At 43.7% G+C, this 16,751-nt stretch overlaps 1 protein-coding gene across 2 annotated transcripts in view; it reads right to left on the bottom strand.

Moving 5' to 3' along the window:
• LOC106595044 (conserved oligomeric Golgi complex subunit 1) overlaps positions 1–16,751 on the bottom strand; it is a 56,027-nt gene extending 39,276 nt beyond the window's left edge. The window contains exons 1-8 of one of the 2 annotated variants that reach the window (XM_082976262.1): positions 16,367–16,751; positions 15,588–15,698; positions 15,128–15,261; positions 13,792–13,973; positions 9,679–9,855; positions 8,877–9,033; positions 783–993; positions 1–186 (exon numbers count right to left, since the gene is read on the bottom strand). The exon at positions 1–186 is cut by the window's left edge and continues 187 nt beyond it. In XM_082976262.1, coding sequence (XP_082832388.1) covers positions 1–186; positions 783–993; positions 8,877–9,033; positions 9,679–9,855; positions 13,792–13,973; positions 15,128–15,261; positions 15,588–15,698; positions 16,367–16,675 — 1,467 coding nt within the window. In that variant the 5' untranslated portion in view covers positions 16,676–16,751. The remainder of the gene's footprint in view (positions 187–782; positions 994–8,876; positions 9,034–9,678; positions 9,856–13,791; positions 13,974–15,127; positions 15,262–15,587; positions 15,699–16,366) is intronic. The other variant, XM_082976261.1, reaches the window with a different exon arrangement.

Here is a 16,751-nt window from a genome sequence, read left to right as displayed (position 1 = left end):
GGCCTCGGACCACAGGAAGGAGGCCACGTCTGCCTCGTAGAGAGCACCTCGGCTGGGGAGGGGAGGGCTGGAGCCTGGTGGACCGGGGCCTGGTGGGGTGGGCTGGCCCTCTAGATCTCGAAGGGCAGAGGAGAGGAGCTGTCTGCAGCGGGTGGAGATAGTCTCTGTACCCTCCTGGGTGATCGCCTGGGGGAAGAGAAATGGAGAAAGAGGGGGAGATGGAGAAGGGGAGAGATAGAAAGGAGGGAGGAAGATGGAAGGGGGGGTGGGGGTAGAAAAGGAGATGTGAGAGGAAACAGACAGATACAGTGAGCAGATTACAACTATTCTGTAGAGGAGAGTTAGTTTACTAGACAGCTAGAAGACAGAAGTCAGCTGTAGTTACTAGCTAGTTAAATCAGCAGGTTAAACCTGTTGTCCTGTTTCTAAAGGTCCCCCACTGTCTGAATGGGAACAGATCAATGTAATGAGAGGAGCAGGGTGTATAGAATACACATGACAAGAGAATAACATTAACAACAACAGCTAAACTGTCAGCGCTCGTTACTATTTTATAACATGGACACAGACTGGTCCTAGTCCTAGACTGAAAAGCCTGGTCAACAGAGATTCTCCATAGAAGGTGCTACTTCCTTCAGGACTAAAGTCGTGTACCACACACTTCCTTCCAAGCGTCCACAATCAAAGCCTGGGGACGAGGCCTGGGTCTCGTTAATCTAAACCTAGATTAATACTAGCCTTAATCTGTGTCCTGGAAACGGGACCTGAGAGAAGCTAGTTACCTGCAGACGTTGTAGGAAGAGTTGCTGTAGGAAGTCCTCCCACAGCGCTAGGGGGCGCTCTAACAGCCGCTGGCAGATGAAGCTCCAGTGTTGACTGATGGAGTCGGTGGAGAGGAGGTCCCACACAGCATCTCTGATGGAGGCTAGGCCCTTCAGACTGTTCACATAGACCAGCAGACTGCTGACACCATTACAGATGTCCTCCTTACAGCTGGGAGAAATAATACAACATGATAACAACCCTAACCAGACTGCTGACACCATTACAGATGTCCTCCTTACAGCTGGGAGAAATAATACAACATGATAACAACCCTAACCAGACTGCTGACTCTGTTACAGCTGGGAGAAATAATACAACATGATAACAACCCTAACCAGACTGCTGACTCTGTTACAGCTGGGAGAAATAATACAACATGATAACAACCCTAACCAGGCTGCTGACTCTGTTACAGCTGGGAGAAATAATACAACATGATAACAACCCTAACCAGACTGCTGACTCTGTTACAGCTGGGAGAAATAATACAACATGATAACAACCCTAACCAGACTGCTGACACCATTACAGATGTCCTCCTTACAGCTGGGAGAAATAATACAACATGATAACAACCCTAACCAGACTGCTGACTCTGTTACAGCTGGGAGAAATAATACAACATGATAACAACCCTAACCAGACTGCTGACTCTGTTACAGCTGGGAGAAATAATACAACATGATAACAACCCTAACCAGGCTGCTGACTCTGTTACAGCTGGGAGAAATAATACAACATGATAACAACCCTAACCAGACTGCTGACTCTGTTACAGCTGGGAGAAATAATACAACATGATAACAACCCTAACCAGACTGCTGACTCTGTTACAGCTGGGAGAAATAATACAACATGATAACAACCCTAACCAGACTGCTGACTCTGTTACAGCTGGGAGAAATAATACAACATGATAACAACCCTAACCAGACTGCTGACACCATTACAGATGTCCTCCTTACAGCTGGGAGAAATAATACAACATGATAACAACCCTAACCAGACTGCTGACTCTGTTACAGCTGGGAGAAATAATACAACATGATAACAACCCTAACCAGGCTGCTGACTCTGTTACAGCTGGGAGAAATAATACAACATGATAACAACCCTAACCAGACTGCTGACTCTGTTACAGCTGGGAGAAATAATACAACATGATAACAACCCTAACCAGACTGCTGACTCTGTTACAGCTGGGAGAAATAATACAACATGATAACAACCCTAACCAGGCTGCTGACTCTGTTACAGCTGGGAGAAATAATACAACATGATAACAACCCTAACCAGACTGCTGACTCTGTTACAGCTGGGAGAAATAATACAACATGATAACAACCCTAACCAGACTGCTGACTCTGTTACAGCTGGGAGAAATAATACAACATGATAACAACCCTAACCAGACTGCTGACTCTGTTACAGCTGGGAGAAATAATACAACATGATAACAACCCTAACCAGACTGCTGACACCATTACAGATGTCCTCCTTACAGCTGGGAGAAATAATACAACATGATAACAACCCTAACCAGACTGCTGACTCTGTTACAGCTGGGAGAAATAATACAACATGATAACAACCCTAACCAGACTGCTGACTCTGTTACAGCTGGGAGAAATAATACAACATGATAACAACCCTAACCAGGCTGCTGACTCTGTTACAGCTGGGAGAAATAATACAACATGATAACAACCCTAACCAGACTGCTGACTCTGATATAGCTGGGAGAAATAATACAACATGATAACAACCCTAACCAGACTGCTGACTCTGTTACAGCTGGGAGAAATAATACAACATGATAACAACCCTAACCAGACTGCTGACTCTGTTACAGCTGGGAGAAATAATACAACATGATAACAACCCTAACCAGACTGCTGACTCTGTTACAGCTGGGAGAAATAATACAACATGATAACAACCCTAACCAGACTGCTGACTCTGTTACAGCTGGGAGAAATAATACAACATGATAACAACCCTAACCAGACTGCTGACTCTGTTACAGCTGGGAGAAATAATACAACATGATAACAACCCTAACCAGACTGCTGACACCATTACAGATGTCCTCCTTACAGCTGGGAGAAATAATACAACATGATAACAACCCTAACCAGACTGCTGACTCTGTTACAGCTGGGAGAAATAATACAACATGATAACAACCCTAACCAGACTGCTGACTCTGTTACAGCTGGGAGAAATAATACAACATGATAACAACCCTAACCAGGCTGCTGACTCTGTTACAGCTGGGAGAAATAATACAACATGATAACAACCCTAACCAGACTGCTGACTCTGTTACAGCTGGGAGAAATAATACAACATGATAACAACCCTAACCAGACTGCTGACTCTGTTACAGCTGGGAGAAATAATACAACATGATAACAACCCTAACCAGACTGCTGACTCTGTTACAGCTGGGAGAAATAATACAACATGATAACAACCCTAACCAGACTGCTGACTCTGTTATAGACGTCCTCCTTCCAGCTGGGATGAGAATGAAAAGATGAGTTATAGAGTCTGACTGAACGACAAATCACCTTCTTTCCCTCCATCTACACGTTCACGCGTGCCTCTGTCATATTCTCAAGTGTCCCAAAGCTGAGGGAGCCAAAAATATGGAGGGTGTAGGGGTAATTAGACCCTCCGATAGCCACACCGAGTCTGCCGGCTTCTGAGCGAAGTGAAATCCCATAAGGCACAGCGCTATTTTTGAGTTTGGCGGAATTTTACACAAAAGAATGGAGAACCTAATTATATGCCACCCGTATTTGTTTATGTGGGATTTTGAGACTGGACACGAGTAAAATATGAAATACCTCCCAAATGAAATGTCTAACTCCCCACACTCTCGGGAATTGGCCTACATGGATAGGGCCAAATGTACACTGCTCAGAAAAATAAAGGGAACACTTAAACAACACAATGTAACTCCAAGTCAATCACACTTCTGTGAAATCAAACTGTCCACTTAGGAAGCAACACTGATTGACAATACATTTCACATGCTGTTGTGCAAATGGAATAGACAACAGGTGGAAATTATAGGCAATTAGCAAGACACCCCCAATAAAGGAGTGGTTCTGCAGGTGGGGACCACAGACCACTTCTCAGTTCCTATGCTTCCTGGCTGATGTTTTGGTCACTTTTGAATGCTGGCGGTGCTTTCACTCTAGTGGTAGCATGAGACGGAGTCTACAACCCACACAAGTGGCTCAGGTAGTGCAGCTCATCCAGGATGGCACATCAATGCGAGCTGTGGCAAGAAGGTTTGCTGTGTCTGTCAGCGTAGTGTCCAGAGCATGGAGGCGCTACCAGGAGACAGACCAGTACATCAGGAGACGTGGAGAAGGCCGTAGGAGGGGAACAACCCAGCAGCAGGACTGCTACCTCCGCCTTTGTGCAAGGAGCAGCAGGAGGAACACTGCCAGAGCCCTGCAAAATGACCTCCAGCAAGCCACAAATGTGCATGTGTCTGCTCAAACGGTCAGAAACAGACTCCATGAGGGTGGTATGAGGGCCCGACGTCCACAGGTGGGGGTTGTGCTTACAGCCCAACACCGTGCAGGACGTTTGGCATTTGCCAGAGAACACCAAGATTGGCAAATTCGCCACTGGCACCCTGTGCTCTTCACAGATGAAAGCAGGTTCACACTGAGCACATGTGACAGACGTGACAGAGTCTGGAGACGCCGTGGAGAACGTTCTGCTGCCTGCAACATCCTCCAGCATGACCGGTTTGGCGGTGGGTCAGTCATGGTGTGGAGTGGCATTTCTTTGGGGGGCCGCACAGCCCTCCATGTGCTCGCCAGAGGTAGCCTGACTGCCATTAGGTACCGAGATGAGATCCTCAGACCCCTTGTGAGACCATATGCTGGTGCGGTCGGCCCTGGGTTCCTCCTAATGCAAGACAATGCTAGACCTCATGTGGCTGGAGTGTGTCAGCAGTTCCTGCAAGAGTAAGGCATTGATGCTATGGACTGGCCCGCCCGTTCCCCAGACCTGAATCCAATTGAGCACATCTGGGACATCATGTCTCGCTCCATCCACCAACGCCACGTTGCACCACAGACTGTCCAGGAGTTGGCGGATGCTTTAGTCCAGGTCTGGGAGGAGATCCCTCAGGAGACCATCCGCCACCTCATCAGGAGCATGCCCAGGCGTTGTAGGGAGGTCATACAGGCACGTGGAGGCCACACACACTACTGAGCCTCATTTTGACTTGTTTTAAGGACATTACATCAAAGTTGGATCAGCCTGTAGTGTGGTTTTCCACTTTAATTTTGAGTGTGACTCCAAATCCAGACCTCCACGGGTTGATAAATTGGATTTCCATTGATTATTTTTGTGTGATTTTGTTGTCAGCACATTCAACTATGTAAAGAAAAAAGTATTTAATAAGATTATTTATTTCATTCAGATCTAGGATGTGTTATTTAAGTGTTCCCTTTATTTTTTTGAGCAGTGTATATGATTCTTACAGAATAAATATGGAAGGCATAAAGTATGCATAACCATGGTAGCGATGAAAACGGAACAGTTAGGAGATGATGGGAAAATGATTAGACTGAAGTTGAGGACACAACAGTTCACCTGAGACAAGACTGAATCCAAACATTACACTGTTGATTTGATGTGTATTTTACATTTACTTTCAGCCGCATTTGTAGAAAACGAAATCTGAGAATCCTCATTCAGTAACATGATAATATTCCTGGAAAATGTGTTGGAGGTGCAACATAAGACAAACATTTTTCAACATAATTTGAGTTTGAGGACTAACCGGTGTCTCCAAGGGGCAGCACACCTCTCCAAAATGTTCACAGTTCCTAAGTCATTTCAAAGAAGTCTTCAACTACAAGGTGCTTTATTTCATCTCTCCTCTCTGTGCCGTTGAGGAAGTAGAGCAAGCACACTATAGTTGTTTTGTTAGGAACACAACCCTGCATCCCCGCCATCATACTATTACTGTTGTTGTTTACACAATCTAAAAACACTCTGTTGTCAATCGCCATCTGGGTCAGGTGGGCATCATGTGAAAGCTTGTCATGTTGACAATAGAACAAGTTAAGTTATAAAATACGATATTAATACAGTGTTAAGCTTTCACAAGGCAATTCAGGGAAACTGATGGTAATTTTGGTGCGTTTATAATGGAGTCATGAGTACATTAATATCCGGGGTCCGCGGCACATTCTCTTCACAACACAACCAACACGGGCTCATTGTGTTCAGGACAACCCAGCGTACCAGGCTCATTGTGTTCAGGACAACCCAGCGTACCAGGCTCATTGTGTTCAGGACAACCCAGCGTACCAGGCTCATTGTGTTCAGGACAACCCAGCGTACCAGGCTCATTGTGTTCAGGACAACCCAGCGTATCAGGCTCATTGTGTTCAGGACAACCCAGCGTACCAGGCTCATTGTGTTCAGGACAACCCAGCGTACCAGGCTCATTGTGTTCAGGACAACCCAGCGTATCAGGCTCATTGTGTTCAGGACAACCCAGCGTACCAGGCTCATTGTGTTCAGGACAACCCAGCGTACCAGGCTCATTGTGTTCAGGACAACCCAGCGTACCAGGCTCATTGTGTTCAGGACAACCCAGCGTACCAGGCTCATTGTGTTCAGGACAACCCAGCGTACCAGGCTCATTGTGTTCAGGACAACCCAGCGTACCAGGCTCATTGTGTTCAGGACAACCCAGCGTACCAGGCTCATTGTGTTCAGGACAACCCAGCGTACCAGGCTCATTGTGTTCAGGACAACCCAGCGTACCAGGCTCATTGTGTTCAGGACAACCCAGCGTACCAGGCTCATTGTGTTCAGGACAACCCAGCGTACCAGGCTCATTGTGTTCAGGACAACCCAGCGTACCAGGCTCATTGTGTTCATGACAACCCAGCGTATCAGGCTCATTGTGTTCATGACAACCCAGCGTACCAGGCTCATTGTGTTCATGACAACCCAGCGTACCAGGCTCATTGTGTTCAGGACAACCCAGCGTATCAGGCTCATTGTGTTCATGACAACCCAGCGTATCAGGCTCATTGTGTTCAGGACAACCCAGCGTACCAGGCTCATTGTGTTTAGCATGTTACTGTACAGCCACTGAGCTCTGACGTCATGTATAGCATGTAACTGTACAGCCACTGAGCTCTGACGTCATGTATAACATGTTACTGTACAGCCACTGAGCTCTGACATCATGTATAGCATGTTACTGTACAGCCACTGAGCTCTGACGTCATGTATAACATGTTACTGTACAGCCACTGAGCTCTGACGTCATGTATAGCATGTTACTGTACAGCCACTGAGCTCTGACATCATGTATAGCATGTTACTGTACAACCACTGAGCTCTGACGTCATGTATAGCATGTTACTGTACAGCCACTGAGCTCTGACGTCATGTATAGCATGTTACTGTACAGCCACTGAGCTCTGACGTCATGTATAGCATGTTACTGTACAGCCACTGAGCTCTGACATCATGTGTAGCATGTTACTGTACAGCCACTGAGCTCTGACGTCATGTATAGCATGTTACTGTACAGCCACTGAGCTCTGACATCATGTGTAGCATGTTACTGTACAGCCACTGAGCTCTGACGTCATGTATAGCATGTTACTGTACAGCCACTGAGCTCTGACATCATGTATAGCATGTTACTGTACAACCACTGAGCTCTGACGTCATGTATAGCATGTTACTGTACAGCCACTGAGCTCTGACGTCATGTATAACATGTTACTGTACAGCCACTGAGCTCTGACGTCATGTATAGCATGTTACTGTACAGCCACTGAGCTCTGACATCATGTATAGCATGTTACTGTACAGCCACTGAGCTCTGACGTCATGTATAGCATGTTACTGTACAGCCACTGAGCTCTGACGTCATGTATAACATGTTACTGTACAGCCACTGAGCTCTGACGTCATGTATAGCATGTTACTGTACAGCCACTGAGCTCTGACGTCATGTATAACATGTTACTGTACAGCCACTGAGCTCTGACATCATGTATAGCATGTTACTGTACAGCCACTGAGCTCTGACGTCATGTATAGCATGTAACTGTACAGCCACTGAGCTCTGACATCATGTATAACATGTTACTGTACAGCCACTGAGCTCTGACATCATGTATAGCATGTTACTGTACAGCCACTGAGCTCTGACGTCATGTATAACATGTTACTGTACAGCCACTGAGCTCTGACATCATGTATAGCATGTTACTGTACAGCCACTGAGCTCTGACATCATGTATAGCATGTAACTGTACAGCCACTGAGCTCTGACGTCATGTATAACATGTTACTGTACAGCCACTGAGCTCTGACGTCATGTATAGCATGTTACTGTACAGCCACTGAGCTCTGACGTCATGTATAACATGTTACTGTACAGCCACTGAGCTCTGACGTCATGTATAGCATGTTACAGCCACTGTGTTCCAGTTTAGGGGTTATTCAGTGTTGAAATCTGCCATGTTCAACCCCCTATACGGGTAGGAGTGTAAAGCGCTACCTGTTACTGAGGTTTATAATGACAGGTTGTTGTTCATTTGACTTCAGGCTTGTTTTATTGAAACATGAAGTGAAACATGAATGACATCATTCAAGTCAGGAGCGTGTCCCCAAGTTGAAGGGTTTACCAACTCCCTAACCACTCTCTGGAAGTCACATATTTCAACCTGTGTGCCCTGATCGCGTCTGGTGTGGATGGACAAACATCAACATGCAGACCCACACGCGCGCGCCCCCCTTCTAGTCAGCATGGGAGAGTTCCATTTTAGTTCATTTGGTCCCCAGAGCAGATAGTTCCTGAAGAACCTGGATATTTTCTGGTCCCAGATCAGACTCTCCTTACTAATGGTATTCTAATTCTACAGCTGACTATGATCGATATTGAATATCAGTCGTTGAAATTAAGGGCATTGATTGGCTGAAATATGGCAGCTGTTTCTGTATGCAAAGTAAAGGGCATTGATTGGATGATGTCTTACGTGTTTATCCACTGCTGTAGGGTGTCTCTGAGCTGCTCTCTCTGGATTGGCTGAGCCAGGGTTCTGAGGGCGGGCTGGAACTCAGCAATGGAGGAGGGGAGGTACTTGAACCAGCTTCCTGTACTCACCTCCTCCTGAAGGACACGCCTCCCTTTACCTGGACAACAGGGGACAGACAACAGGGGACACAGGTGGGACCGGAAGGACAGATTACCAGAGATGTCAACAGTTCTATAATTAAGCAATAAGGCACAAGGGGGTGTGGTGTATTGGCCATATACCACAAACCCCCAAGGTGCCTTAATGCTATTATAAACTGGTTACCAACAAACATCTAACAGTAAACAAGTATTTTTGTGTCTTTACAATATACCCATGGTATATTGTTGGATATACACACAGCTGAAACACTGATTCAGATCATCAGCATCCAGGACCCAAACTCCTCGGTTTATAATTGGTATTAAATTCTCCTGTGTTGAAAGTCAATATCCCTCAGAGAGGATTTGATAGGTGTATGTAACATGGTGAAAATTCTACCCGGCCAATCAAAAGGTCAAAGTAGAGCTGTTACCATGTTGCTTATACAATCTTATATAACACGTCTATATAATCTTATCAAAGTTAGGGGCTCCAGATCAGTTTGGGACTAACATGGGATGAAACTAGGTTAGGCCGTCATTGTAAATAAGAATTTGTTCTTAACTGACTTGCCTAGTTAAATAAAGGTTAAATAAAAAGTAAATAAATAAAAAGTACTTTTTCTTCAAGCATTTCTTGCAAGGTATCATAGGTAATGTACCTGTAGGGGTGGTGGAGGTGACGTTCTCCAGAGTGGTGAAGAGGAGGCCGGAGCTCAGCCCTCCGTCCCCCAGCCTGGGACTCCCTTCTGGGGCTACGTAGAAGACAGCGTAGGCCTGGTACAGAGTGGTCACCAGCAGCTCTACCAGGCTACACACCTGGGCCTTAATACCAGCACCTGGGACACACAGACATGGCTGTTAACCTGAACCACACATCAAAACAGCACACCAGTCCACTGAACAGAGATGAGGAAATTAAATGGTTCTCCAAACAATCCCAGCATGATGAAAGTGTGATAACATGGCATGTTGACTTAGAGTACAAGTGTCAAGGCTGTAATATGTTGTAGAATGTTTGGTTTAACACCATGTCGAGGCTGTTGACTAGCTGAGATTATCTTGTGTTACGTAAGATGAGACGTTGTGTAGGATGAGATGTGTGTTGTATTGTGTAGGATGTTGTGTATTGTGTTGTATAGTGTAGGATGTTGTGTATTGTGTAGGATGTTGTGTATTGTGTTGTATAGTGTAGGATGTTGTGTATTGTGTTGTATAGTGTAGGATGTTGTGTATTGTGTAGGATGTTGTGTATTGTGTTGTATAGTGTAGGATGTTGTGTATTGTGTAGGATGTTGTGTAGTGTGTGTGTATTGTGTAGGATGTTGTGTATTGTGTTGTATAGTGTAGGATGTTGTGTATTGTGTTGTATTGTGTAGGATGTTGTGTATTGTGTAGGATGTTGTGTATTGTGTTGTATAGTGTAGGATGTTGTGTATTGTGTTGTATTGTGTAGGATGTTGTGTATTGTGTAGGATGTTGTGTATTGTGTTGTATAGTGTAGGATGTTGTGTATTGTGTTGTATTGTGTAGGATGTTGTGTATTGTGTAGGATGTTGTGTATTGTGTTGTATTGTGTAGGATGTTGTGTATTGTGTAGGATGTTGTGTATTGTGTTGTATAGTGTAGGATGTTGTGTATTGTGTAGGATGTTGTGTATTGTGTTGTATAGTGTAGGATGTTGTGTATAGTGTAGGATGTTGTGTATTGTGTGGGTGTAGTGGATGTGTAGGATGTTGTGTATTGTGTTGTATAGTGTAGGATGTTGTGTATTGTGTAGGATGTTGTGTATTGTGTTGTATAGTGTAGGATGTTGTGTATTGTGTTGTATTGTGTAGGATGTTGTGTATTGTGTAGGATGTTGTGTATTGTGTTGTATAGTGTAGGATGTTGTGTATTGTGTTGTATAGTGTAGGATGTTGTGTATTGTGTAGGATGTTGTGTATTGTGTTGTATAGTGTAGGATGTTGTGTATTGTGTTGTATTGTGTAGGATGTTGTGTATTGTGTAGGATGTTGTGTATTGTGTTGTATAGTGTAGGATGTTGTGTATTGTGTAGGATGTTGTGTATTGTGTTGTATAGTGTAGGATGTTGTGTATTGTGTAGGATGTTGTGTATTGTGTTGTATTGTGTAGGATGTTGTGTATTGTGTAGGATGTTGTGTATTGTGTTGTATAGTGTAGGATGTTGTGTATTGTGTTGTATTGTGTAGGATGTTGTGTATTGTGTAGGATGTTGTGTATTGTGTAGGATGTTGTGTATTGTGTAGGATGTTGTGTATTGTGTAGGATGTTGTGTATTGTGTTGTATTGTGTTGGATGTTGTGTATTGTGTAGGATGTTGTGTATTGTGTAGGATGTTGTGTATTGTGTAGGATGTTGTGTATTGTGTTGTATTGTGTTGGATGTTGTGTATTGTGTTGTATAGTGTAGGATGTTGTGTATTGTGTTGTATAGTGTAGGATGTTGTGTATTGTGTTGTATAGTGTAGGATGTTGTGTATTGTGTTGTATAGTGTAGGATGTTGTGTATTGTGTTGTATAGTGTAGGATGTTGTGTATTGTGTTGTATAGTGTAGGATAGGTGTATTGTGTTGTATAGTGTAGGATGAGGTGTATTGTGTAGGATGTTGTGTATTGTGTAGGATGTTGTGTATTGTGTTGGATTGTGTAGGATGTTGTGTATTGTGTAGGATGTTGTGTATTGTGTTGTATAGTGTAGGATGTTGTGTATTGTGTAGGATGTTGTGTATTGTGTAGGATGTTGTGTATTGTGTTGTATAGTGTAGGATGTTGTGTATTGTGTAGGATGTTGTGTATTGTGTTGTATAGTGTAGGATGTTGTGTATTGTGTTGTATAGTGTAGGATGTTGTGTAGGATGTTGTGTATTGTGTAGGATGTTGTGTATTGTGTAGGATGTTGTGTATTGTGTAGGATGTTGTGTATTGTGTAGGATGTTGTGTATTGTGTAGGATGTTGTGTATTGTGTTGTATTGTGTTGGATGTTGTGTATTGTGTTGTATAGTGTAGGATGTTGTGTATTGTGTTGTATAGTGTAGGATGTTGTGTATTGTGTTGTATAGTGTAGGATGTTGTGTATTGTGTTGTATAGTGTAGGATGTTGTGTATTGTGTTGTATAGTGTAGGATGTTGTGTAGTGTGGTGTGTGTATTGTGTAGGATAAGTTGTGTATTGTGTTGTATAGTGTAGGATAAGTTGTGTATTGTGTAGGATGTTGTGTATTGTGTAGGATGTTGTGTATTGTGTTGTATAGTGTAGGATGTTGTGTATTGTGTAGGATGTTGTGTATTGTGTTGTATAGTGTAGGATGTTGTGTATTGTGTAGGATGTTGTGTATTGTGTAGGATGTTGTGTATTGTGTTGTATAGTGTAGGATGTTGTGTATAGTGTAGGATGTTGTGTATTGTGTTGTATAGTGTAGGATGTTGTGTATTGTGTTGTATAGTGTAGGATGTTGTGTATTGTGTAGGATGTTGTGTATTGTGTAGGATGTTGTGTATTGTGTAGGATGTTGTGTATTGTGTAGGATGTTGTGTATTGTGTAGGATGTTGTGTATTGTGTAGGATGTTGTGTATTGTGTAGGATGTTGTGTATTGTGTAGGATGTTGTGTATTGTGTTGTATTGTGTAGGATGTTGTGTATAGTGTAGGATGTTGTGTATTGTGTTGTATAGTGTAGGATGTTGTGTATTGTGTAGGATGTTGTGTATTGTGTTGTATTGTGTAGGATTTTGTGTATTGTGTAGGATGTTGTGTATTGTGTTGTATAGTGTAGGATGTTGTGTATAGTGTAGGATGTTGTGTATTGTGTTGTATTGTGTAGGATGTTGTGTATTGTGTAGGATGTTGTGTATTGCGTAGGATGTTGTGTATTGCGTAGGATGTTGTGTATTGTGTTGTATTGTGTAGGATGTTGTGTATTGTGTAGGATGTTGTGTATTGTGTTGTATAGTGTAGGATGTTGTGTATAGTGTAGGATGTTGTGTATTGTGTTGTATTGTGTAGGATGTTGTGTATTGTGTTGTATAGTGTAGGATGTTGTGTATTGTGTAGGATGTTGTGTATTGTGTTGTATAGTGTAGGATGTTGTGTATTGTGTTGTATAGTGTAGGATGTTGTGTATTGTGTAGGATGTTGTGTATTGTGTAGGATGTTGTGTATTGTGTAGGATGTTGTGTATTGTGTTGGATTGTGTATGGATGTTGTGTATTGTGTAGGATGTTGTGTATTGTGTAGGATGTTGTGTATTGTGTTGTATAGTGTAGGATGTTGTGTATAGTGTAGGATGTTGTGTATTGTGTTGTATTGTGTAGGATGTTGTGTATTGTGTAGGATGTTGTGTATTGTGTTGTATTGTGTAGGATGTTGTGTATTGTGTAGGATGTTGTGTATTGTGTTGTATAGTGTAGGATGTTGTGTATTGTGTAGGATGTTGTGTATTGTGTTGTATAGTGTAGGATGTTGTGTATAGTGTAGGATGTTGTGTATAGTGTAGGATGGTATGTATTGTGTTGTATAGTGTTGGATGTTGTGTATTGTGTTATATAGTGTAGGATGTTGTGTATTGTGTTGTATTGTGTAGGATGTTGTGTATTGTGTTGTATAGTGTAGGATGTTGTGTATTGTGTTGTATAGTGTAGGATGTTGTGTATTGTGTAGGATGTTGTGTATTGTGTTGGATGTTGTGTATTGTGTTGTATTGTGTAGGATGTATGTGTGGTATTGTATTGTGGTACAGTGGTATATACTAGTACCATGTTGTGGCTGGTTGAGCAGCTGTTGGATAGAGGCCTTCCTAGCCAGGAGGAAGTCAGCCAGAGCCTGACGTGGAGAGCTGTCCTCTAGGAGCATGGTGGACACTAGGGCCTCAGCGATGGCTTGGTCGGACACCGCCCGACCACGCAGGACTGACTTACTGTCCAGCAAAATGGTGGACCTGGGAGGGGGGTAAAAGAGAGAGAGACATGCATTATTTTTTTGTTTTAGCTCAGCAGGATTTTGGGAGCACTGTGCAACTAGGAAAATAATTTCCCAGATAATAACTGTTGTAATGAAAAAAGCTTCAGTGTTTCAGAGTGCCCTGGAGAAGAAAGTGAAGATTCATTAGGGTCATGGTGGCACCATTACTACAGAGAAAACATCTCGCTTCTAACCCAACCAGGTCAAAAGATCTGACCCATTACTACAGAGAAAACATCTCGGTTCTAACCCAACCAGGTCAAAAGATCTGACCCATTACTACAGAGAAAACGGCTTGGTTCTAACCCAACCAGGTCAAAAGATCTGACCCATTACTACAGAGAAAACATCTTGGTTCATACCCAACCAGGTCAAAAGATCTGACCCATTACTACAGAGAAAACGGCTTGGTTCTAACCCAACCAGGTCAAAATATCTGACCATATTACCAGGGCAATATTTTTATCTTCCTATAGCGGATGCCATTTTACATTCATAAACCATGTCGTGGGCCGATCTAAAACGACTGGCGCATCATTAACCATTTGTTTACACTTTGTTCAGTCATGTTACCTCATTGGCCAGCTAGCTAACAACCTGGTAACTTTACCAGTGTATCCAAACATTTGGGGGACAGAAAGAGAGGAACAGCTTTTTTAGGAGATCAATGAACAAAGCAGCAATGAATGAATGACAGATCTCTTGCCTCTGACATCATCAAAAACCTGACGTTTTTAAAGAGACAGTGGACCATTTTCAATGCAATGCATCTCAATACAAAAATAGTTATTTTACACAATGAAGAAAGGTAATATTCAAAAAATGACTAATTTCAATGACGGGTATTTGTATAAATATTTTAGCTTTTATAATAAACTGTCTTTACAGTGTTACATATTTGTTTATAGGACTCAACATGGGCTTCAGAAGTAGATAGAATGAATATAGACCCAATATAGGCTGTATCTGAATCAATTTAAAACATATTTTCTGGTGCTCCTAAATTGATTGTGGTGCTCCTAAATTGATTGTGGTGCTCCTAGCCATGCTCGGTAGGCTCTTCAATTTCACAGAAAATCTAGATTTGATAATCGGCTCCCTCATCCAAAATTACATCACGAAGACATTCACCTGAAGTGTCCAGCAGCAGCCACCTGCCTGACCAGAATGGGGAAGCGAGCGAGGACGGGGCTGTACTGTGGTCCTCCAGCCTCCAGGTGGAGCTGTCTGTGCAGGTGGCAGCAGAGCAGGTAGAGCTGGGTGGCCTGCAGCAAAGAGGGTGGTGAAACCAGGGAGAGGCTATAAGGGCTTTTCTGACCCGCATCCCATTGACAGCCTGACTACCCAAACTCTAAAACTGACCCTAACCTAATTTTAACCAATTCTGAAATTAAATATTGGTTGGCTGGCCAGGAATGTCCGTTAAACCAAGAGTTAGCTCGTTAGCATTAGCCATGCCCTATGATGTGGGTTTACATACATCATTGATCATTGGCCATGCCCAGCTAGTATTAGCAATGACGGCTAAGTATGCCATGTCTTCCTATGGGAAATGCTAACAGTCCACTGTCTTAGTAATAAGTGTCTTTGCCTGCAGGTACTGAGAGGCCTCCATGGAACTCCAGATCCTCTCTGGGATCTCCAGCAGCAGCTTGATCTGAGAAGCCATGGTGTAGAACTTCTCCTGGGACTGCCTCTGGACCTGGTGTGGAGAGAGAGAGAGAGAGATTATAAACACATACAGACAGAGAGTATCACAGGGATAGACCGTGGTGTGGGACTGCCTCTGGACCTGGTGTGGAGAGAGAGAGAGAGAGATTATAAACACATACAGACAGAGAGTATCACAGAGATACACCATGGTGTGGGACTGCCTCTGGACCTGGTGTGGAGAGAGAGAGAGAGAGAGTTTCTAAACACACACAGACAGAGAGTACCACAGAGATACACCATGGTGTGGGACTGCCTCTGGACCTGGTGTGAAGAGAGAGAGAGAGAGAGAGAGAGTTTCTAAACACACACAGACAGAGAGTACCACAGGGATACACCATGGTGTAGAACTTCTCCTGGGACTTGATGGGAGAGCTGGCCTAAGACAGGCCTACATTACATACATAAGTAAAGGGACAGGCAGAGAGACAATCACACAGAGATATAGGGTGTAGATATTGAAACCCACACAGATATACCCATCATTGACATATACCATTCATCTCACAATGGGTGGAACCTGTCGGAGTCTAATCAAACATCATAAACTGTCCAGAAGGGATCGGGGAATGGTATTCTGCAGAACAGTTTGCTATCTAAAATCAACTGAACTAGTTAGCCATCACCACCGCTCGTTAGCTTCACAATGGAGCCACAAACCTCTTCTTTGCTGTTGCTTTGGGGGACGCTTTTCCCCTGTTTCAGCTTGTGGCAAAAGCGGTGCATGTCCTGGATGGAGGTAACTACGCTCTCCGAACACTGACGCATCTCTCCGATGGTGTCGGCGGCGTCGATCAAATCGCGGTACCGCTCGCCCACCATCTGACGAAGTTCCTCCTTCTTGTGCTCGATCTCTCCGCGGACTTTCCGCTCGATGCCGCGTATCTCCTCGGTGTTGTACCGCTCGAACAGAACCGTCGGGTCTCGGATATCCGAAACCCGGAGAGATTGAGCAGGAACCACGGCCATCGCAGCTGAGCTTCAGAGTAAGCGAAGTGCCAACCTGAAGGATCTACAACCCGGAAGACGGAGCGAAACTCACTTC

This window comes from Salmo salar, chromosome 06 (genome assembly GCF_965601325.2).
Source record: "Salmo salar chromosome 06, fSalSal1, whole genome shotgun sequence".
In the NCBI taxonomy this organism is placed as follows: domain Eukaryota; kingdom Metazoa; phylum Chordata; class Actinopteri; order Salmoniformes; family Salmonidae; genus Salmo; species Salmo salar.
This window is presented reverse-complemented; position numbering and strand designations above follow the sequence as displayed.